Below are 24,790 nucleotides of genomic sequence, written 5' to 3'. Positions count from 1 at the left end.
GTCGGTGAAGGGTGAGGAGTTCCCGGATAGGGCGGCTTGCTGTTGGGTGGGGGTGGGGGGTGGGGGGGTTTAGCATGTAGTCGAAATGCCGTCGACAAGGATCGGAGGAGGTAAAAGGGAGGGAAAGTTGAGTTTGGAAAGGGGAGTGGCGTGTTGAAAGGGGGGGAGGGAGGAATTTTCCCACGCGGACCCTGGAAGCTGCCCAGGGCAGTAAGCAGCGGGACATTTGCATAATCCCGTGTTAAGGTTACTTGTTCCGAAATCCCGGGGAAAGGTTTCGGTGCCAGGCAGTAGCGAGAGTTGTGAGCGGTGGTTGGGGGAGAGGGGGGTGGTTGGGGGTGGGAAGGGTGGGGGATGGGTCGCACTCTCTGTAGTCCACGCTGCTGGCCCGCACTCTACCGTCGTTCCCGGTAATACGATTTGCTTCTTCGTACGGCGGGTGGGTGGGTGGGTGGTCCCTACGCCCCCCAGCTTCCAGGACGGCCGCTGTCCACGGCGGAATTAATACGGCAGGGTGTTATCAATTAAAGCGTCGAGCGACAAATTGCTAGCGCGGCGGCCAAGCACCGGGCAAGAGCAGCAAAAAAGGGGTGGGATGGGGAGTGTGGGGGAGAAGGGACCCCCAAGCTAGATACCTTGGTTGTGAACTCTAAGCGCTGGAATATCTGCGGGCTAAATTCATAAATTGTTTCCTACAGCTTTGCTTCATTTGCGTTGAACACGCAAGCAAAAAATAAAAAGGTTTTGATATGTGTCTAGACGTACATAGACATTAAATTTAAACTAACTGACCTTTGAAGAGGGTAAGTCGAGTTAACGCATATAAAAAAAAAAATCCGCACTTATATTGGGTTTTTATACATCGCTGATTTTGTCTGAAGTCTGATGTGAGCGCGATTTTAAACTAAATTGAACTTCAAGATAAGATTGGGCTAAACTTTTATGTCTGGCTCGGGATTGGAACTCAGATCCTCTTGAACTGAATTCAACTGGCGGTTCAATAAATGTACCATTTAGGCAAGAAATTTTGGTATCTGCACCATGAGGATGACAAAGATATACCGATACTGAACCAAATAAGAATTTCCATTGTTAAGTCATCGTGACGGACAGCACTACAAACTGCCACTTAAAACGCGGATAATCTGTTATCAGCGAGTATGTGCCAAATGAAGATTATTTTTTCCAGTGTAAACTTCATTCAAGTTGGTTCAGAATACCTGACCTACCATTAGTGTGGTGTAGGGATCGCCAGACTACGCCCCGTAGCTGCCGGCTCAGTACGCCTGGCCGATGCTGTGTCGGCTCTCAGTTCTGGAACTCCAGTCCAGCCACATTCCAGGGAAATCTAGGATGGTCCCCTAAAGTATGCCATAGCCCATTTCGTTCCCACCAGCCATCAATTTTAGCACGTGTGTTTCCTTCGAGGATGGCCCTGTCGAAGATGACACGTAAATTGAAAACATAAATTAAAACAACCTTAAATTTCATCCTGTTCAAAATCAGAAATGAGAAAGTATTGAATGACCCGACCATGAACATAAAAAAAATATATTTATGTAGCCAGCACAAAATATTTTAAGCCGCTACAGACCCCGTCAAATAAAAAAAAGAGCCTATGTTAAATAAGTGACTTATAAGTAACAGGGATCCACTCATAACTTAGAAGGACACTCCACAACTTAAAAACACAAATTAGAACTATCAAAACTTTTGAACACTTAACTTGGAACTATCAAAAACTGGAACTACATATTTTTTTTTTAAACTTGAGTATCTTATAAAATATATATTTATTCTGTGTTTCTAAGTTGCGCCTAAGATATGTTTATAAGATATGATAGCACCCCTTAGGGACGGAAAAAACTTTTGTTCGTAAAAAATGTCTTTGTTGAGGCCAAACAAATATAAGTTGCTGACACCAATGAAATTTAGTGGTATATATATTAAAATATTTACCAATACTCCACGCTGATATTAATTATTATTTTTAAAGCCCACGGACGTCACAGAGGACATGGGCAGTTCTTCTTCTCAGGCGAAAAGATCTGGCTCCACCATCGCTGCAGGAGATGAATTCTCTAAAAGGGGCTTCTCTCTGCTGGAAAGTACCTACGTCAGATACTATCCTGGGTAGACTGCGTTCTTCGGGTACTTCGCATTACCCTCCTCGTCATTGTTTTGACACTTCTTCCTTCTCTCCCGCCCCGCCCCGCCCCCTCCTTCTTATTCATTCTCGAAACAACAGATCCTTTCCCCATTAGTATATGGCAGCGGGGGTCCAATTAGCCCCGACCTGTCTCCGCACTCGAGCGGGTTTTAACACTTCAGCACAACTTAATGAAAACGAACCGATGTATTCGCGCACCGAGCTCATGTTTCTTCAATTTACACACTTTGTGAGTTGAGATAACTCATTCGCTTGCAAGCGACGCAACCCAGTTTGAGTTTAAAACTTCATTTATCCAGTGAGTCAAGATCACTTTCAATTTTAATACGAAATACAGCATATATCTAAACAGGAAACAATATATTTTTAGTATGGCAGTTGTTAAGGATTAGAGATAGGAAAAGAAATATGCCATGTTTGTTTCAACAGTCTGTAGTCCATTACAGTTTTTTGTAGTTTAATTTTCAAAATTATTGCAATGCCTGAAGTTAGTAGTGACTGGCTGATACGAATAATTTACCCTGCGAAGTTATTAGCGTTTGGTGTTTAATAATTTTTGGGAATGGCAACAAATATAATAAACTTTTACTAACAGAGGTACTGGAACAACACAAAGCATGAATTATCGGGAAAGAATTCCAACCTAGCATTACTGTGAACATTTTTTATGTGTAACATCTTAGCTCTCGCTATACGGCATTTGGCAGGAGTAATTTCACGAATGGAACGGAAGTCGTATGGAACGGAAATGTGTAACCATGGTGCTGCAATCTGTGGCTAATGGCGCCAACCAAAGTTCACAAAGCCAAAGGTAAACTTCATAGTATTAACTGTTGTATAAATTTTACCGAGCTGGGCAGTATTTTAACAAAATATCTTGTCAATATTGTTTAAAGCCGGGGTTCAGTATTTTTTTTTTTTTTTTAGGTTTTTTCACTTTTATCGGAGCCGTTTCATTATATGTTTTAAAATTTCAGCCTTCACATTGAATGTTTTGATAGTCGACGTAGCTGCTCCGCCAACGAATTCTAACGGCGGTTGCGGTAACTACGTGTGATTCGCGTCCAGAATTGTAGTTGAAAACACAATTTGCGTACATATTTATAACGCTCGGCATTATTTTAAAGAATCCTGCGTTAAATTTTGTGTCCGAGTTTCGTGTTGTAAGTGTATTTGCAAAGAATGCATTTTGTGTCGTTCCCGAGGTTAGATCGTTAAAAGTCACTGGCGAGTATTGAAAGGCTCGCTCACAATTTTTTTGTTGTTGTAGCGATAGAGTTTAAGGTGTTAATGTACAAACTAACGCTAATGTAAAAAATTTTACATTATCTTGTGAGTTACATTAAAAAAAAATTTCAGTGCGGGAAAAGACGAACATACACCGGAGCACTGTTTGGCTGTTTGTTTCGGCAGGCACCCACGGGGGGAAATTCTTATTGCAGGACTGAGACCTAGTTTTTTTGAAGTAGTTCTGGGCCCGTACGCCAGATAGTAGCATTCATAATATATTGCTAACACAGCTACACTGAATGTGATAAGTTAATGCATGAGCTATTATCAGGCCAACAAACCAGTGAGAATTAATTACTACATTTTGGTAGCCACATACTTTGTGATATGACATACCACAAATTTTTGTATCTCATACTCATTTATATATAACATTACTTTTTTTAAATTATAAAACTATTTTTAGTGTTTTTCGCACAGCAACAATAACTTTTACTAAGCAAGTAGTCGTCAAGTAGATAAATTAACATCATTAAACTAAACTTAGTATTTGAACCTCTATCCTGATTTTTTTTTTTTGCTAGTAGTTATGAACCCACCCAACAGATTTCGCGCTAAACATGGTTTCAGTTTCCACTGTAAGCGTCGCACTTCTACATCTCCCTTCTTGTTTCAGTTTCATAAATTCTTTTACTTATCGGAATGAGAGTACAAATGGAAGAAGCTTAGATGAAGAGATGGCTTTGGTATTTAAGTAAGTTTTATATATTGTTATAACTTTGTACTTGTACTTCACTTTAAATACTAATTTTTAATCAATTATATTTTCATTTATACGTGTAACAATATTATAATTCATACTTTTTTTTGTTTATAAATTATATTGAATTTTAATAAATTGCTCATTTTAACTTTCATCTTTATAAAAATATTGTAAAGTTTGTTAGGTTATATTTAATACATTTATTCCTCAGTTATTATACATTTATAAATGTTTACAATTATCAAAATACCGCATGTAATTTGAAGTGACTAGATGCACTCACATACAAGCTTGCTATCGTGAGTGCTAAACTTCCTGGTAAATTGTGAATATTTTTAAGAAAGTGTAAAAAAAAGGGGGAAATAAAATTATTAAAAAAATATTATTATAGTAGACAATAAAACACTGTACATACACACAGCTGCAATGACAGACGCTTCCATTGTCTCTTCTTGCAGTACATGACAGGAATAAAAACACGAGTGATGCCGTAGCACACAGGATTGCAATGCACGAATAAAATGTTCCTTGTTCTGTGCAGGCACAGAAGGACGTCGCAAGTGCCGGGAACGGGCACGATTGTGCTCGCGATGGGCTCCGCCACGGCTCCGAAACCTCTCCCGTACCGCGCAATTACCCTTTTCCTACCGCTCGCTGCCCCATTCCCATTACCAACCATCCCCCCCCCCATTCCCGAGAGCCGTGCTCCGCCGCGACCTAGGGGTTAAAAACACTGCGTACGACCGCGCGATAACAGGGGACAATGGACATCTGTACGCACCTCTGTCACCACTAACGCAACAACTTAATTGTTACAGCTCGGAGGGAAAAAAAAATGTCACACGTACAGCCACACTTGGACAGCAGGGGACAGCGGAAAACACGAACAACCGCCCCAAGAGGATAAACACAAGCTATGACGTGGGAAAATGCTGAACCGAAGTCACTAAAATAAATGTTTTGAAAACTTGTTTTTAAGGAGCAAGTTTTATAATGACTACGTAAAAGTATAAAAAAAAACTAGCTATGTTTGGATTGAATTGAATCTGAAGCACATTTTGAGAAGACAAGACATGGTCCTAAAAAAAAAATATTAGTTTTATAAATGATTTCCCTACATCCATGAATAAAATGTCATTGTAGTGAAACAAGCGACTTCTGACGCTGGTGGGTTGCGGACGGTGCAGAGAACTGGCGGGCCGGTAATCCCTGAAGGTGGAGGAATAAAATGTTGGCTTGCGGGTGGGCCTAATAATGTAAACGTAATAGCATGTTACTAGTTAATACACTCTCTCTTTACCAACAGCATGAGCTATCCTGTTTATCCACTAGCTAGATATGCCTTATTAATAATTCACACGTTCTCAATAAAGCTTTGTGCTTGAGAGTTGTCACTTATGACATACCGCGGTGTCATCTGACTATTTAACAAATATTCTGTAAATGTACAGAAAAACTACTTGTGAAATATTTTTAGAAACCTCTAAACAATTATTTAGTTAAAATCTCTTTTATTCCGAGGAAATTAAAATTAATTCTGTCATAATATTTTAATGATATAAAGTAAAAACTAATACCTAGTATAAAACATTAGTTTATTTTTTATGATGAAGCAGCTGCATTGGGTAAAAATTATTGAGTTTTTAAGTCTCAAAGGACAAAAATTTGCTAACAGTCAATTGCGGAAGACGTTCATGGTTGGCGTTCTCTAACGTTCTAATATGAAAGGTGGTTATTTATGCAACTAGGGATAACGAATTATAGATTTAAATAAAATAAATCAAGAGTTAAGGTAGTTACAAGGCAATTTTTTTTGGTATGATGACTACAAGATTTCACCAAACGCACTTTCGCCTTTTTAACCACCGTGCGCAGAACATTCTCTTTCACGGGACTATTGAAATCAATATGTTACAATGGCATTTTAGGCGTGTGTTCCCATCAAGCAGGGAAAATAAGTGATTTACGACTTCAGATTACATGGACGATGCTTTTTTTTTTGTGAAACAATTATTTGAAAGAAAATAAAATAACCTACTTTTAAAGTGTATTTTTAAATACATAGTTTGCACCAGTTTAGGAAAATAGCTAATCACAAAATTATAGTAAATTGCAATGCAATGAAAAAAAACAGTTTATTTCGACATAGCGGCCCACATGTTGTATACTCGAGGAGTATACAGGATATACTAGCAGAGAACCTCGGGCGGTGTACAAAATGTACTCTCGGAGGACCTCGGACAGTATTCAAGGTGTAGTCACAGATGATCTCGAACGCAGTATACAGAATGTACTCTCAGGGTACTTCAAGCGGTATAGAGGATGTACTCTGAGAGCACTTCAATCGGTATACAGAGTGTACTCACAGAGTACCACAAGCGGTATACAGGGTGTACTCTCAGAGCACTTGAAGCGGTATACAGGATGTGCTCTCAGAGGACTTGAAGGGTATACAAGATGTACTCTCATAGAACTTGAAGGGTATATAGGATATTCTCACAGAGCACTTGACAGTTATACAGGATGTACTCACGGAGCACTTGAAGGGTATACAGGGTGTCCTCTGAAAGTACTTCAAGCGGTATACAGGATGTACTCTGAGAGTATGTCAAGCGGTATGCAGGGTGTATTCACAGAGTACCACAAGCGGTATACAGGATGTACTCACAGAGCACTTGAAGCGGTATACAGGGTGTCCTCTGAGAGTACTTCAAGCGGTACACAGGATGTACTCTGAGAGTATTTCAAGCGGTATACAGGATGTACTCTGAGAGTATGTCAAGCGGTATACAGGATGTACTCTGAGAGTATTTCAAGCGGTATGCAGGGCGTACTCACAGAGTACCAAAAGCGGTATACAGTATGTACTCTGAGAGTATGTCAAGCGGTATGCAGGGCGTACTCACAGAGGACCTCCAGCGGGATGGTGTCTTCGAGCGGCGGCTCCTGGCGCGCGGACATGACCGGGTTGACGCCCTTGCAGGACAGCACGCCGCCGTTCTCGAACCGCGTCGCCACGAACTCCAGCCGGCTGAGGGTGGTGAAGGTGCCGTCGGCCTGCGCAACCAGGCGACACATTGGAAGCGAGTCTCCTGGTGGACATTAATCAGGTTATATTTCTTTACAATTCCATTATGCATTTATCCTCTCCGCACTTTTCTCATACAAATAGCTGTGTATTTTTTAAAGTTTTATTTTTTTTAGAGTATTTAACCAACTGAGAATTAGAGTGTTTAAATTCAACCTTTCTTTTTACCTGGGTTATGATACTATTGCTACATACTTTTATCGTCATAAAATATATTAATAAAGCTCAGGGTAGTAATATTTCTATTCAATACAATGATTTTTATATTACATTTTGTAAATTTTGTAAATTTTATAAATGATTAACTGAACATAGAACTCTCTGATTCTTAGACGTCGATTTTAAGTAACATGAAACGAAGACTGAAAAGGAAAATTTTACACACTTAGACTACATACACGTGTTCACACAATCCAAGAAAAGAAGTCTAAATTACTAAAACGTGTTAATGATTTTAACATGTTTTCGACATCGATGTCATTAGAGACCGAAGACCGTTCAATCTGTGGAACATAGCAGGGAAGAAATTCGTCTGTGGAATGAAATACGAGTGAGACAAAGCCAGGAATAGAACCACGGATCACATGAGACGATTCTTACATCTTACACCGCGACTTCCAAGTTGAGTATTCCAAGGACGCCTCTAATAAGAAGTTAAGTCTTTTAAAGTCAGACGATGGGCGCAATTATTGAGAACCAGCCTACGGAAACGTTAGTCACATTTTTTAAACACCAGGTAATATAAAATATTTCATGTCACTAACATCTAACATTTTTTGATAAACACCAAATGAAAAACTCACGTATGCGTTGATACATTCTTTGACAATGAATCACATATTTTTAACATATGAACATTGATTCTGGAAACTGTATCCAACTCTAATAATTCGAAATTTCAAGACAACGGCTAAATATTTTGAGTGAAATAATAAGCGGGTTTTAATAACTAGTTTGAAGTAAATTTTCATTTATGTTTAAAATTAGGCGTGCACAGTGGCTGGCTTAAGAATACTAGTTTTTAAAGAAATTTTACAAAATTGTTTTAAAAACGAATTATAACAACACGAAGGTAAAATAGGTCATACTCAGATGTATTTTAATAATTTGTAATGTTATCAACAACAGTGCTCTGTTTCATTCTATTTAAAGATCCGGTCTGCTCCTGAAGCCATAACACTTTACAACGGCAAACGACGCCTTAGCAGTTTACGTCATTCATCTTAGTTTGCTACGCGGAAGTACCTCCGTTAATAACCATTAACCCAGTGAGCCTTGTGCACTAATTGCGTTAATTACTGGAAGGTAGCAATATCCATATTTATCTTGTGACTTGAACACGGATAGGAAACTTTTACGAAAATACCCTCAAGATTCTTAAAGCTCTAATTAGTTTAATATCTACGTCATAATTTTCTCACGCTTGGTGGATGATTCCGAGTCAATAACTCGGAAATTTGCTCTTCAATATAAAACAGAATCACATTACAAAAATACTTCCTAGACATTTTGTTAGGATTCACATGAGTCGATGGAATACTAATGACAGTAAGACATAAATACATTTCCAAACTATAACCAAGAAAACACATTAAATTTGTTTACATGGAAAAAAACATCACAAATTTAGCTACCATCTGTTTTTTTTAACTGCTGTAATAAATACTTGCAAAAATTTCAAAAATAAGAAAATATAAATTTATTTAATGATTTACAGGAATGGCTGATATGCAAGGAAAAAGTGCAAAAAATACTCGTTTGTTGTTTCATCAAGACGTATATAATCATTTAAATTAATACCTTATAAAAATAATATTCCTTATCAACAATGAAAGAAAATGCAAGTAAATATAATTTAAACAAAAATTTTTATTTTTTGAATATGTTTTCACTTAATGATGCATTTTTAATATTTCAAGTATCTTGGTGGGCTGGGGTAGGGGAGGGAGGGAATAAAAATTAGCTCCCACAGTCAGTAATAAAAGGTAATAAGAACCAATTAAAATAATTTTCCAATAATTTTATTTGTTTTGGTTCAGTATCTAGAGAAAGCTGGAATAATGATCACATTGAATATGTCCTAAATATTTTTGGAAACATTTTTTTTTTTAAACCTGTTTGTAATCTTAAATTATAAAGGAAATTCATTCATTCGTTCCGACTGGCAACAGCCTGTGCATGATACATATTTAAAACCTTGCCAGTGTTTAATGTTGTTGTAGGAAATGTAGAACGAGAAGATAAGAACAGCTAAGAGAATATCCAGCGAGGCGGTATATCAGCAGTCACGCCACCAACGGCAATGCGGGTAGAAGAATCGCAGGCGACGCGCGAACAAGGTTGCTACGGGAATCTTAGTAGAATGTTCTAATGTTGCAATGCTATCCGCCTTATGACCGTGTTTAAGGTCACAATAGTATGGATATTAGATTTAATGTTTCCCAAATAAAATAATGGTTAAGGACATTCAAAAATTAGTATAGCCTATGTAACCTTACCTGTAACAGCGTGGGAAAAACTACAGGTTTTGACATGATGAAAACAAGTCTTAGATGGGACAAATGCTGTTCTGTGGTAAATGTATAAAAAATGTCAGAGTAACCATAAAAAAGGGTACAATGGTGGAGTGAGCTATTTTGATTTCGTTACTAGGAAATTCTCAGAGGTACCAACCTGACAGGTCGAGCATTGGGAAAAAGAATAAGATTACGGAAGTTTCGCCTAGATCGATTGTTGTCAGTATATTTGAGACTAGCGAAGAATTTTCAAAAAAAGGTCTTAGTAGGATTTTGAACGTTGTTGATTCCCTGGGGATTTCTTTTTTTTGGGGGGGGGGGGGGGAATTAGGGTGGAAGGGGGAGGGATTGTATGTTATTTATACTCGGGGGATGAGCACAGTAGAGGAGACGTCGTGCAGACACATAGGGATCACTGACAGAGAGAGCGAAAGAGATTCACGAAGGATGGTCATTGGAGAGCTAAGTAATCGTAGTTTGTTCAATCCTCTGTAAATGGCCAGTAGTGTCGGTGACGTTGATTTTCAACCTTGTTGCAATGTTAAGATTTAATAATGTTTCCTTGTAGTAAATGTGATATATTTCGTATCTCCTTGGGTGGTGCACCTGAAAGTAATCGTAAATAGTTAATTGCTGTACTTGGTTTATTTTGGGAGCCCTTAAAGCCAGTTTCAGCTGCGCACTTTTCTTCATTTATTGGCACTTTTCTGCACTTTCTGCACCTACATGTGCATTAGTTCGTTTGTTTTCCCGAACAAATTTAGTGTGATTGTTGTCACAGCCTAAAATGTTAAATATCTTCATTCAAAATAAACCTTTGTGTCTTTATGTTACCTATGTATGTTTAGGTATTCATATATTAACATATTGATGACATTTTTAGAGAAAATACTATTTTGTATATTCAAAGATTTTTTCCGTGAGATATGTGGAATAATTTTATAGAGATAAAATGAAAAAAAAATTATAAAAAGTTTATTTTGTTTTAATGTTTTGCTACCTTTTCAATTTTTTACTTAGATTATTTTTCTTATGATTTTGAAAACTAAATGTAGGTTAGGCCCCACGTGGGCAAGCAAGTTTTTACCTTGGAAAACTGAAGTCTGTGTTAAATAATGGCTTGCTTGCAGTGAGAGCTTTGATCAGGTGTGGCCGCACTCATCCCGAGAAATTATACGCATATGGTTCTGTCTCACACATCGCGCCGTGTTGATTATCTAATTTTCTTGTTATTACTTTAATTTAACGGCTTATCCGGTTAATCGATAACTACATATATCTTTTATGTTTTACCTCAAATTTTCTCAAATTTAAAATATAAATAATAAAAATAATTATCACTTGCATGGAATTTTACATCTGGAAAAAACACCTTAATTGATATTTGATGACGAATCATGTGTCCCATCAATTAAAGCAAGAAAATTGTAGGAATAATTATGGCAATGAAAATCTCGAAACTAACAGTAACGTCCAAGAAAATGAAATAACTTCAACGGCGCGCAAGTCCTTTCCTTAATAAATTAGCACGAAAGTACAACTAACCGCAATGACAGAAATGTGCAATAAAATAGAGTACTTCGCACGGATGAGCGTGTATTTTACGCAGGTTTGCGTCGAACACCGCTGTAAGGGATGTTTGCAAACACTCTCGGGGAGGTAGAGGGCGGGGGTTTTGGGAAGAGAAGGGCGCGCGGGGGGTGTATGCCTTCTGCCTCAAGGATGCCCGATAAGCCGAGCCCTACAAATCACGCGGAAGTCTCGCCGTAATTACAAGCCCTCCTGGAATCCGCGGGTAGAAGAGTAGACGAATAATAACAAAAAAAATAATAAAATATAAATTGAGCGAGCCTTTCAGTACTCGCCAGACATGTGTAACATTTGACCTCGGTAACGAGCAAATTAATTTTTTCTCAAGTTGAAAATTCACTTATATACGAAACCCGGACACAAAAATTCAACGTAAAATCCTTTATTAGAATAATGCCGAGCGTAACAAATACATAGGCCAATTGTTTTTTCAACTACATATCTGGACGCGAATCATACATAGTGTTTCCGCACCCGCCGCTAGAATTCGTTGCAGGTGCAACTACGTCGACTATCGAATCATTCTTTTCGCAGAGTGAAAAAGACTTGACAAAATACTAAACCCCGGCATTGGACCTGATTTTCGACGATAAATTTTACTAAAAAAAACTTCCCATATTATTAAAATACTTTAATCATATAGTCGTACAAAGTTTCCCTTTGGCTTTATGAACTTTGGTTTGCGCCATACGCCACAAATGGCAGCACTTTGATTACACAATTCCGTTCCAAGCAACTTCTGTTCCATTCAAGAAATTACTCCGACCCAATGCCGTATACCGAGAGCTAAGAAGTTACACATAAAACAAAAGTAAGGATTTGCCTCAGGGAAAAAATACCCCTCCCACCACCTTTTCTCCTCCCTCCCCATTCCTCGACCGGCAGGCAAATCACCGACGAGCATATCCGTGATCACTCTTCCTGCGCCGCACTCTATGGGCAAGTCCGGAGCGAAGGGGATTATGGGGCGGGCGCCCTGTTAGAAGCCGCGGGGGCGGACCGCACCCCGCCCTTGCCAAACGTCAGGCGGGTTGCGAAGCGTTCTCTGCATGAACGCCGTGGCTTGTGATTTGTTCCGTTACCTCATCAGTGCTAGGTTTTTTTTTGCGTAGGTAACGACTTAAAATTTAATGAAATGTATACTGCAAGTTCTGTGAGTGTCCCTAACTGCTCGCAAATCTTCCTATAGATATTATAATTTTCTATATGTTTGTAACCAGTTCCAATACTTATTTACAGGTATATACATAAAATATCAAAATGAGATTTACATCACTATATATATATATATATATATATATATATATATATATATATATATACTGGCGCAGATTGAGTCACGAAATTTATTTCTGGTGTAAGATAAAGCATTAAAACAATTTTTCTTTCTTGATAAATCTTTTTACGTGCAGCTAAATAAATTTAAGTTAATTATAATGAAGTTACAGGAATGTCTTAAGCCTGTGAATCCAGATTTTCGATGTGTAACATTTTAGCTCTCGGTGTACAAATTTGGTGGGAGTAATTTCGTGAATGCGACGGAAATGTGTAACAGGAAGTAGCGAGAAGCGTGCGCAATTAATTTTGTCATCATGGTCTACAGTTGGGTTGTTGTGCCACGGCGAGTCAGCGAGCGCAAACATTTCCATGGCGTTTGAAAATAGAGAGAGAGAAAGGGAGAAAGATAAAGAAGAAATAGTTGTTTTCCGTTCGTTTCGCTAACAGTAGGCTTGATCAGTGCGACGCATTACCATGTGGATTTTGTAATAAGTTATAAAAACGTTGCGAAATAATAATGTATAATATATAAAATAAACTCAGTAATTTTATGTGTTGTACAAATATACGCGTTGTGTTAATATAGTTTATGATACGATAGGATAGACGTTACACATCACAGGCGAGTACTGCAAGAGTGGCTTATTTTTTTGTAACCAAACTCTTTGGGGAAATAAAGAAATATTTAAAACTCAAGAATGGCTAGGACCGACCCAGCTTATGGCGACGAAACCTGAAAATTTATAACAGGAAGAAAAAAAAAATATTTTTACCGACTCCGTGCTGACAGTGACGGGTTTATCGCGTGATTTGGCATGCGTATACAGGTGTGTCAATAGGCGTTATTGTTGAGTCGTTCCTCTCACACGTGGCCAGTACTTTTTTTATATACCAATCCTGGGATCATTTGCATCAATTTGAATGCAGCGTATCAGCTCACTTTAAGGTTGGAGGTTCTGTGCTCTTCGGAGCTCCGGTGCGTTAACTGAGTGACATATCTCCCTACCTTTCGCCCGACTCAACATTCATCAATTTACCTACGGCGCTTGATATAACATCGGCTGTCAAACACTTTTGGACATCCAATCATCAGCTGTAGTCCAAAACATTAAAGAGTAAAATTTTTTGACAGATTCAAGCGAGGCGTTTAACTGTTTCACACACAAATTATCTCGTTAGTAAAATGTGTATACATTGTTTTCCAAATATATATGCTAGCCAACCATTCGTCAGTATTTGTCTCAGGAACAATTTAGGAATATTCATCCATCAAACTAAAAACGTAAATAAAGTTACCACTCGTTCGTGGTATATACTATTAAGAGTGGGAAAAAATGTCAGGAAAGATAGCGTTTTTGTTTTTTTAACTAATATATAAACTATATGTTAAGTTATAACAAGTTAACTAACTGTCTGTCCACAAATTCATCACACAATTGACTCTTCCCACTGGAGCTCGGCTCTACAGAGGCTCTCTCTAATGCTCGCCTCTTACAGCGCACCTCTGTCTGAACACACTCCTTCGCACTACTCACTCGTCCGCCGCACATACAACACCCGGATGCTTCGGTTCCCGGTGCACCAATATTCCCAAACAAGGACCACCGCTCGCCGTCCGCTAGCGCTCACCAAGGGGTCACTCACCCTCTTCATTTGACTGCTATCACAGGTCGCTCCGAGGGTCCGCCGACATCACCAACAACCTCTGTCCCTCTCACACTACTCGCCGCAAGCATATCTGCCAAGTCCCGGCCTTTAAAGGTCTCGTACCTATCTGAAGTGTCGCGTGATCAGATTTCACAACTTCACACTCGAAACTCCGAGAAAAATTGCGTCCTAGATACGACACTTGATGCAGACGGGGTCCTCAGAACGTGCTGAAAACTGGGAGGGAGGTGCCATTTCTAATAGAATTACCGCAAAGGGATGGGCGCTACCTGTCCTGGGAGTGGCGCCTCCCCTGACCACCCACTGCGCTGGCCGGCACGCCGGGCCGACTGGCCTATGTCGTTGCCTCACCTCTAGCATCCTCGTAACAATACTATAAGTGTGTCGTCTGGGAATAACCTTGTCCTCTCACATATTACAAATACACGCTTACGTGCAACAGCCGCCCGGGATATGAAACCAGCACGGCATGAGACGCAAACCGAGGCGCTTCGTCGGGGAAGCGGAACGATCCCGGCGCCGCCCAGTGCGCATGGTGCGAGGGGCCGGTAACCGATGCCCGGCGATGACCGGGTCTGACGGGCGAGCCACGCCTTGCCGCCGTGCCGTGCGCTGATGCCCGGCAACGGGGCTCTAGATCATAACGGACTCCAAACTGCAGAGCTGCACGCACTATGGTGATTACGTAGATGATGAAGCCGCTATTCTGACTGCTAGGGCTCCAGAACTACTATAAAGTCAATTAAAATAATCAATTATATATGCCTCATAAAACCATTAACTTTTTTTTTTTTTAAATAATCGGAAAATGAAAATTCTTGAAACTACTCCAAATAGATTCAAATTGATTATTGCACACCAGTATTTTTTTTTGGTGAAAACATATCTCTTGGTATTCGGTATATGGTATGAGTAATTTCGTGAAAATGATACGAAAGTCGATGAAAGGATATGTGACAAAGATGGCGGTCCGACGTGTAGCAACATAAACCCATATATAGTCACTTTCGTAAACAATATGGTACATACCAAACGTATTTGGTGTGCCAAATGAAACTTGATGACAGTAAAACTTCCTTAGATTATATTTGGTGAACTAAAATAGTCTTAAAATAATGAATCCAAGTTTTAAAATACCTAAGCAAGCTGACATTACATTAATTCTAATACAGTCTCTCTGCAATATGTGAACGGGCTTGGTGGAACAGCAGCAGAGTCCGCTTGTTAACTTCGTGGAAAGTGGTTCGAAACTTATCTCTAATATTTTTTTTACGTTTATTAATAACATTATAATATTATAAAATAAATAATGTCGAATCAGCTTAATAGCGTTAAGATTTGATTGTAGCAATTATATACACACTGATTTCAGTCGTTTTAGTAAAAAACAAAATTTAGGGTTATAATATATGTGTTTAAAATGTTTCTGATTAATATTTTAGTAATACTATGGAAGTATAACTTCTAGCGCATGCAAAAATATTATAAAATTAACAGTTTAGTGCATTTTAACAAAATGAAGTCTTTTTTGAAAAAAAAATCATTGTCGAAAATTAGGTTTCAAGCCGAGTTTTTTTTTTTCGCTTTTATCAGAGCCGTTTCTAATAGTTATAAATTTCCGCCTTTTTCGTATCGCTATTGTTACGTGATGGTTGCAAGCAAATTATACGATACAAGCAGCAAATTTTATCGATGAGCGCAATAAGAATGTGTGTTTTGCACCCATATATTTTGGTATTTGAAAAGCGAATATTTTATTTATCAGTTTATATATCACGCTCGGCATTATTTAATTTTTTTTAAATTTGTTTCTGATTTTCTTTTTATAAGTTTGTTTGCAACATGAATAACATGAGAACACATGCATATTCTCATTACCGTGGTTAGATGTTTACACATCGCTGACGAGTAGTGAAAGACTTGCTCACATTTTGGTTTTCAGATTTGTTTGGTTGCAAGTTAAAAGGAAAAAATGTTATACTTTGGTATTCAGTAAATATTTTGCCGCAGTTACTCTTAATTTGACATTCACCTCTAAGACCGCTTACAAATGATTGCCACTATTAGCTAAATAGAAGAATCGTTTAAAGCCCGCTTAAATAACGCACATATTATTAATTCAAACGAATTTAAAGTTAATTTTGGTAAATTTTAAGCATATGGAGTTTTCATTATTAGCCTTGCACCAAATGAGTCCGCAAATTGTGTAATTTAATTCGTACCAGAGTGTCATCGTCTGCTACGAAAAGTAAATAACGTAAAAGAGAATTGTGACTAACATAGATATACTCAAAAACTAAGGCCAGACTGATCGGTTTTGAGTGACGTAACGTAAAATAAAATTACAAATAGTAAATTATATACGTACTGCTTATGGTTATAATGATATGTTCGTAGCTAACAAATTTAGCAAACATAATTACAATAATTAATTTAGACAGATATTTTATAAAAATCATGTTTTCTTTCTCTCAACTTAATTTTGTAATAACTATTATAAAAGTGATTTTTTTAAAGAAATGAGTTTTATTTTACTAACGTTGTTTTTGCCTTTAGAAAGGAAATTTTTAGTTGAATATTGTTTGCACACTTCAAATTAGCGGATTATGTCTCCAAGCGGTAAAGTATTAGTTATGTATCAGCAGGTAAATTTGAACACTGCGCGAAGTCTCAACACGTATTATGAGATTTTCCTTAAGCGACAATCTTATGAAAGTTTCTAGAAAACTTCACACAGGAGCCCCGCTAAAGCTTTAAGGGATCGGGTGAAATTTTGGAAGAAAGTTGAAAGCAAGGGCACAAAGTTTTCGGTGTTTATGAAAGTAGAGATACGGTAACTTTGAAGGCACGTCTTTCTCTGCCTTTTTTCTCTCTCGTGTGCCATGTAATTACGCATACTTCTCAGGATCACCGAGGTTTCCATAAGTTAAGGTTAGCAACACTGAAATTAGGTTTTAGAAAATTCCGTAAAGGATATACAGGCTAAGTTGGAATGGCAGGTGATAATTTTTAAATAAGAAAAGTGTCAAAAATAAAGTAACGATTTCTTAATAAATGAATATATATTGGAATATGGGCGCAAAAAATCAAGTGTGTATATGTGTGTGTATATATAAAATTTTAAAATACAGTGAAGCATTTTTGAATATTATTTTATTAGAGTATTAGACACAGAATTGTCGGGATACTAGTTATAAATTAATATAAATGTGTGGTGATTTTCACCCTTAAAAAACTAAAATAGAAAAATAAATTATCTTTTATTACACCTCAATAAATAAGGTGAAAATTGTTCGTGTTGTTGGAATACGCACAAGTGCAAAAAAAAATCAAATATATAAATACCATAAATACTAGTGATTGATTTTTGAACCAGAACTAGACAACGGAAATGAGCATAATTGCACCACAGAATACATAAACTCTCAGAAGAACATCTGCTTAAATTTATATCTTACTTAAGACGACCATGCCTCCAGAAAGGCCAACATTGCTAGCAACATGGTGGGAAAAAATTGTTTGCCGACTAGTGGCCCACATCAATACAGGTTACAAATTACCCACGGATCTTCGTCAATTATTGACGTATATCTTCGTCTATTCAGAGGTACTGAGTTCAGTTTCTTAATCAAAAAGACGAACCTAAAACATCATATTCATCTGTCTTCAAAACCGTAAAATTACTTTTAAGTCTATAGAAAAATCTGCTCTTCTTACTTCTAAGTGCATGTCTATTCTGTTTACAAAAGGAACACCAAAATCGTAAATCGTAATCCTGCCTAAATTCTTCACGCCATTCCAGATCTTAAAAGTCATTTCTTCTGTGGCGGAGATGCACGCAATGCTTGTCCGCCCTTAGCTTCACTCTCTCAGCCACTTCAACGAGGGTCATGCCCGCCCGCCCTCCCTCCCTAAAGAAAAACCCACATCCAATTACGCAAAAAAAACATAAACTGTTTGTGGCCACAGCAACATATTTTGTGACTAGCCAACCTACCAAATTTTTTTTTTATAACAGCAAATATATTTTAAGTCAATGTTGCGGTTTATTAGTGATCGCAAAATTTTTCAATTACAAACAAACGACAATTTTTGGTCACTAAGAGAAAATAATTTAGAGCTGTCACCGCGAAAGCCACAACGTGGCAGACGTTTCCACGACCCCGAGGGGTTTTCCCGGGCTGCTCCCGTTTGCCCCGCCCATTCGTTCCATCGTTGCTCCATCCCTATCTCATAACCACTCGTCGTCTAGAATGACCGCGATGTCAAGATAATACGTCTTTTCTTTCCCTTAACCATACTTTTTTGGCTTCTGGATTTCAGGCCAAGTCAGTAAATATTTTGGTGCTCCTTAAGATGGGGGTCATATAGTCCACGTCGGTTTTTCTTTTTCTCAACAATACTATACTAGTTAAGGGCTATTGATGTAAATTGAACACTATACCTAATTTGCATTTTTGTTCTATTATAAACATTTTCCACAGATATTTTTTAAGTGTTATATTGTCACGTGCACCTAGCCGGTGCCACCGCCATTTCTGTCACGATCCACTTTCAGAGGGGGGAGAGAATCGTAGCTCTTTACATAGAAACAACTCGCTTGGCATCAACTAGTCTTAACTTCATAAAATACTTTACTGTACCTAGGATCATAGGTTCGTCATCCCGTACAGGATGTCTGGTGAGAGCTGAACTAAGGAGATTTTGCAAAATAACATAATACTTAATTAAAATTATTTTATTCTTAAAGTCAAATACTCAACATCATTTTAAAGAACATTTAAATAGCGGGATTACAATTTAAAACAATAATCTCTTTACTTCCTTAACGATTGAACGACCTTACAAGAGAGAGAATGAGAGAACTTCACTAAACACTTCCCTAGTCCTTCCGAATACCTCAAATCATAATTAATACTTAAAATTAAAACAAAGATAAGTCCATACTCACATTTTCCGAAAAGCCTTTCTTGATCGATTACTTAAAAAAAAATAACGTAGGGGCCTCTCCTGCCCTTGAAATCCCGAACGAACATTACATTTTAAAAACTATGACGCGTGACCCCTGACGAGGGCCATAGCCTCCGCCCGAAAGCTTGACGACTACATTATGACCTAACTTAAATTAAACGACTCGTGGCCTCTGGCGTCGACCATAGCTTCCGCCCGAAAGCTTGAATTCCTACATCACGAACGAACTAACAACTCGTGACCACAGGTGAGACGCATAGCCTCCGCCTGAGTGAGCCCCGAGTCATCACTCACTTGCGCTTAAATTCGCGCGCCCTGCCGCGCCTAGCATAACAAAAGCTCGTTATTGAAGTCAAATTTACTAAACAACTAACTAGAACATCTGGGAAGACTACCCCCCCTCTACCCCGATGTGCAGGCCACACCGCGCGGCTTGTTACGACAGCGCGCCCCAGTAACTGCGGCCCGTGGCTGCGCCAGCGCGCGGCCAAACAAACAAACAAAATTCTGCAAGCCCGCAGCGCGCCGCGCCGGCCCCGTGCCCCAATTACATGGTCACGCCACTTGCGCTGACGAGTGAACAGAGCAGCCAGCCCAGAGTCCCGTCAGTAAAGTCCCTAAATTTGATTTCAACAACCCTGCAAAATTTCAACCCGCGACATAACCCTCCCCTCACAGAGCTCGAGCCCCATCGAGCTACCTCAAAATTACAAATTGTCTTTTTCCATTAAACCATAACTATAAATTCCTCATTTCACAAAAATAATAATTTTCTTAGTTCCTTGCTGTCTGAACATACATCTAGATTCTGCATAAGATTTATTTTAAAACAACAAGTATTCATAAAATTAAATGTAAAACTTTTATCTGGTTATGTCTCACAGGGACCTTCAGAGGCTCGAGTTCTCAATTCTAAAAAAATTGTTCTGTTAGTGAAGCTCTCTTTACAAATTAAATTACTGTTCTTAGTTTCTCAGTATTCGTTAAACAATGTGCAAATTCTTGATAATTATTATTTTTTTTTTTTTTTCAGTTTCCGTTTATTACCATACTTCTTTCGTTCTTCAAAAAAAATTAAGTGTCCTTACAGTGTTTCAATTAATTAAACTCTTATCTCGTGAAGGTTGGTGCAACTCCTCGAAGTCAGTGTTGTCGAGAAGAGTAGCTCCCTGGGCTGGCCATCAGCAAACACCACTCAACTCCAACAGCTACTGGACTGGCTTCCAGGGCAGCTCACAACTTCTCCCCACATCTGCTTCGGAGTTGTGCCATCCTCATCACGAACAGATTACAATTCTGAAACATCATCAACAGGCATTACCATCACGCCTGACAAATACAAAACTAACTACTAAACTGCAATCGATGGGCAAGGATGCAAACACACAAAAAAAATAAAATTAATTAATTCAACTGCTAACATAAAGTATCCCACCCTTAGCATAATCTAATCAGGCAAATAATTTGATAGGAAAAACTTAAGGAAGGGAAACATGACCTCCAATGATTTTCCCTAACTCTTGAGTCTTGATCTTCTCTATACAGCAAATAGTCCCCACGAAGTAACTGGGTTGAAGGTCAGTTCACATGACCCACCCATAACCTCTTCTACTCTTCTTTTCTTCTGGGGGCAACCACAATGCCCACCAATCTCTCTCCATGGTGCCGAACCAGCTATCCCATGAGAGTAAACAACGTAGTCAATAGAAGCGCAGAGGGGAAACACCAATCTCTGGCTTGTCGAGTCATAAAACTGCTTTATCTTCTTCTTCTTCTGAGTACAAATATCTGACTAACCTTGCTTCTATTCTTCCAAACAGTAAAAGTTCATCAGGTATCTTCATGAAAGAAACATTCTAACTAATAATTCTTCATTTTTCTTCTTCTTTATTTCTGTTAGTTGTAATAGAAGGCCATGTTAGGGAGGTTATAGGGAAAAAGAGTGGCCAATTCCCACCCCATCACCCACCTAGATCATGACTAATTAACTTTTAAACTTTCTATTTCAAACAAATAAAAAAAAACATTTTTTTTTATTCAAACTTTTAAACTATAATTACTTTTACTTCATAACCTCAAAAGCTAATCAATAATTCTAAATGAAATTGTGATTTACTGCATCCTTGTTCCATCCGATCTGTTTGTTTATAACCTTTCTTGTAAAGTATAAAATTTTCAAACATTACTAATTCAAAAAAAAATTAAATTCTGGTGTCCTTTGAGTTACAATTAACTTTACTATTTCTTAGCTTGAAATAATTTAAGTTTTCAGAACTATTTCATTGTCTAATTCACAACACTTAAAAATCAACTCAAAACAACAAATCATCAAAATCAATAAGATCATCTGACCTACCTATCAGTACTGTGAACTTGAACTGTTCGTACACATTTATAATAAGCTATTGTATTTAAATTCCAACCTAAATAAGGTTTTAAAAAAAACTACTAATCCCTCTGTAAATTAAGAAAATTAACTTTAAAAATTAAACTTAAGGTATTAGTTCTTTTTGACAGCTACCACAACTCACTAGTTCCATTACATTACTATAACCTAAAAAGTTCTGTAAATAATGTTTATAACAAAAAAAAACTCCAGTTACTGTCTTCCATAAAAAAAATAAAACTTTACATGACCTTATTAATCTCCACTTGTAAGTCCATGGCTGCCAGCTTTCTCTTCTCTTGAATCTTCAGTCTTGGCTCTTGTTTCAGTGATCTTGTATCTTGTCTCTCGAACTCTTGTCATCTTGTAAACTGGACTGCTGCTCAGCTCATCTTAAGGAATCTGTAACAGTTTCAAAAATACATGTTAATTTAAATTACATAATTCCTGTTCTTTGGTCCTAAAAAAAAATTGTATTATTAGTACACATTACCCTGAAACAACATTATTATTCATTGTTTATTACTTAAAAAAAATGCTTTACCATAAAATCCTTTTTTGTTCTTTTCATTAGGCCTATTTATTTTCCTTCTTCTTAATTAAATTCTGCTTCAAATGTTAATCCTAACTTAAGACCTACCATCTATTTATTATTCATTACCTACATTATTTATGTTACCCTAAAATTCCCATAAGTTTCTAATACTTCCTATCAAAGACATTCTCTCTAAAAAAAAATTTACTTGTGACTCTTAACTTAACAAACTTAAAAAAAACCTTTTACACTAGACTTAACTTATTATTCATTCTTAGTTACTAAATTTCTATATGTAAACTTTAGTACTTACAAACAAAAACTGCCTATTTCTCTCTACCTCTTAATCTCTTTCAATTATTACAATAATAATGTTACCTTGCATCTTTAAACTTTCTTCTTTTCAATTAAATTAGACATCTCATAACAATAAAAATTCTGCCTATACTCTTCTTATGGGTGTACAAACCAACAACAAAATTTCAAATTCTCAAGTTTCCTTATATTTAAATTATGCAATACAAATAACCTCTGTGGTGCCTGTACCCTTTAGGCCTACCACCTTCTCCTCTCACAGCATGACAACTCTTATTCCTCGGGGACTGTATTCACTGTTCCAAATCAAATATCTCAAATAAATTAAAAACAAATTTATTATTTTAAGAAAACAAAAATTTACATTGAATTTACTATGGAGCCTGGAAATCTTAATGTCTCACAGCAGCTAACATGACTAAATCCCATGGAACCCCAGGTTTACCTAACCTGTGCCCAAAAATTTAAGCATACCAGGCTTTCCCTGCACTGGTTTTACAGCATCACACACTATTTAGGGCCCCTGATCTGCCATCAGTCCCAAGGAGTTTTCCCACAACCCCTCTCTACACAAGCGCCTACCGCATTCCTCTCAATTGGCTATCGGTTTTACGGCATTCTTTTGGGATCCGACCATCAAGTTAGGGCTAATCGAACACTAAACCTCCATACTTCCAAACTAATGTAAATCAATTAAATTTTCTCTGTAAATTCTAAAAATCAAAAAAAATTATTCCAACATGCCAAAGAAACTTCCAAAAAAAATTCATAATCTTATCTTCAAACCATTAAAATAAAAATAAATAGATTACTCTGTTTTCTCCTTAATAACTGTAAACTGTCAACAAATATCATGTCGTAAATTTTAACTATGCTTACTGACTCTTAATCATAAAATCTCATTTGTCCTAATTAAAAACAACCGATTTCCTTAAAATCTCACTGTATCTCTCATACTCAAACTTCACTGGTTGAATATCTCAATAAATTCAAAAACAATTATCTAAACTCTTAAAGAAACTCCTCCCCAATTATTCAAATAAATTACTTCACCTTATTTTATTTCATTACTTAAAACACCTTACTCAAAAAAAATTAATTAATTATCTAGCTATCTTCCATTATTATTTATTTACCGAACAAAACTTTCTCCTAAATTAATTTAGTAAAATTCAATTTCACATTAGGCAAGTACACTAACTCTCTACAGCAATGTTTCTCATTTCCCTCCTTCCTAACTGAATCCAATCTTACTTAACCTCCAGGGAATTTACCTCACAAAATAACCAAAAATTTCACTGTAGTGCCTATCTGCTATAGGCCCACTACACAGGGGGCTCTAACCCCACCAACAAACTTCATTGAAATGGTACCCTATCCCATACAGGATAGCCACTTCGGTACTACCATGGGGAACTCCTGCCCCAAACTACTAACAACACTCAGGATTCTCCTAACCCTTAATTCACGTAGATAGCCCATCTCCTATGGGTCTGTTCTACAATCCCTACTTCCCAGGGACACAACACCTCACCTTAGGGTCCCTCGCCCTAAAGAAAACATTAATTTTGTCTCTCTGTTCCCTTGGAGTAAATTCCCTCTACACACAAAAACTATCCTTCCCACTTTTCTCAATGCTTATCGATTTTATAATGTACCTCCTTAATAATGTTTACAAATCCCAAAAAAATATTTTTAAAACCGAGGTAGAATTTAACTAACAAAAACATAAACAACTTACAACGAAACACTTCTAGCCTATACATCATACACTTCTTAAATTAAATTACTTACATACTGAAAGTTCCTCTTCTCCTAAAACACACTTAAATTTAAATTTATTTAACCAATAGTCTATTTTCTTATCGCTAAGTTACCGTACAGCTGATCAAAACAAGGTCACGGCCTGTCCACGTCTCCGTATGAGCCCGTGACGTCACCGAATTCCATCAGGTGCGCCAACCCTCGCTTGCGGTTCCTCCGTTCTCCGCTAGGTCTCAGCACCTCCCCGTCACGTGTTCACTCTGCCACGTCCACTGACGTGTCGTTCTGAAACAACTCTCAACATTTTTCTAATTAAAACAAAACATCACTATAAATTCTATAACTCTCTTTTACATAAACTCTCGTTTTCTCTTTAATTCCTTTCTAACGTTTATCCTTCCCTCGACTGATTTAATTCGTACGTCTCGTCTCCTACGCGCACGAAAACAAAACAAACTTCTCTTGAAAATAATTCCTATTTACGAAAAAAACTTTATTTTAAATTTTAACTCTCTT

At 37.5% G+C, this 24,790-nt stretch overlaps 1 protein-coding gene across 1 annotated transcript in view; it reads right to left on the bottom strand.

Annotated features, from left to right (window-relative positions):
- LOC134546245 (hemicentin-1) overlaps positions 1–24,790 on the bottom strand; it is a 505,078-nt gene that overhangs the window by 297,659 nt on the left and 182,629 nt on the right. The window contains exon 5 of the mRNA XM_063388969.1: positions 7,070–7,220. Within this exon, the coding sequence (XP_063245039.1) occupies positions 7,070–7,220 (151 nt within the window). The remainder of the gene's footprint in view (positions 1–7,069; positions 7,221–24,790) is intronic.

Source organism: Bacillus rossius, chromosome 1 (assembly GCF_032445375.1).
Source record: "Bacillus rossius redtenbacheri isolate Brsri chromosome 1, Brsri_v3, whole genome shotgun sequence".
NCBI lineage: Eukaryota > Metazoa > Arthropoda > Insecta > Phasmatodea > Bacillidae > Bacillus > Bacillus rossius.
The sequence above is the reverse complement of the archived record's forward strand: the minus strand, read 5'-3'. Positions and strand labels throughout refer to the sequence as shown.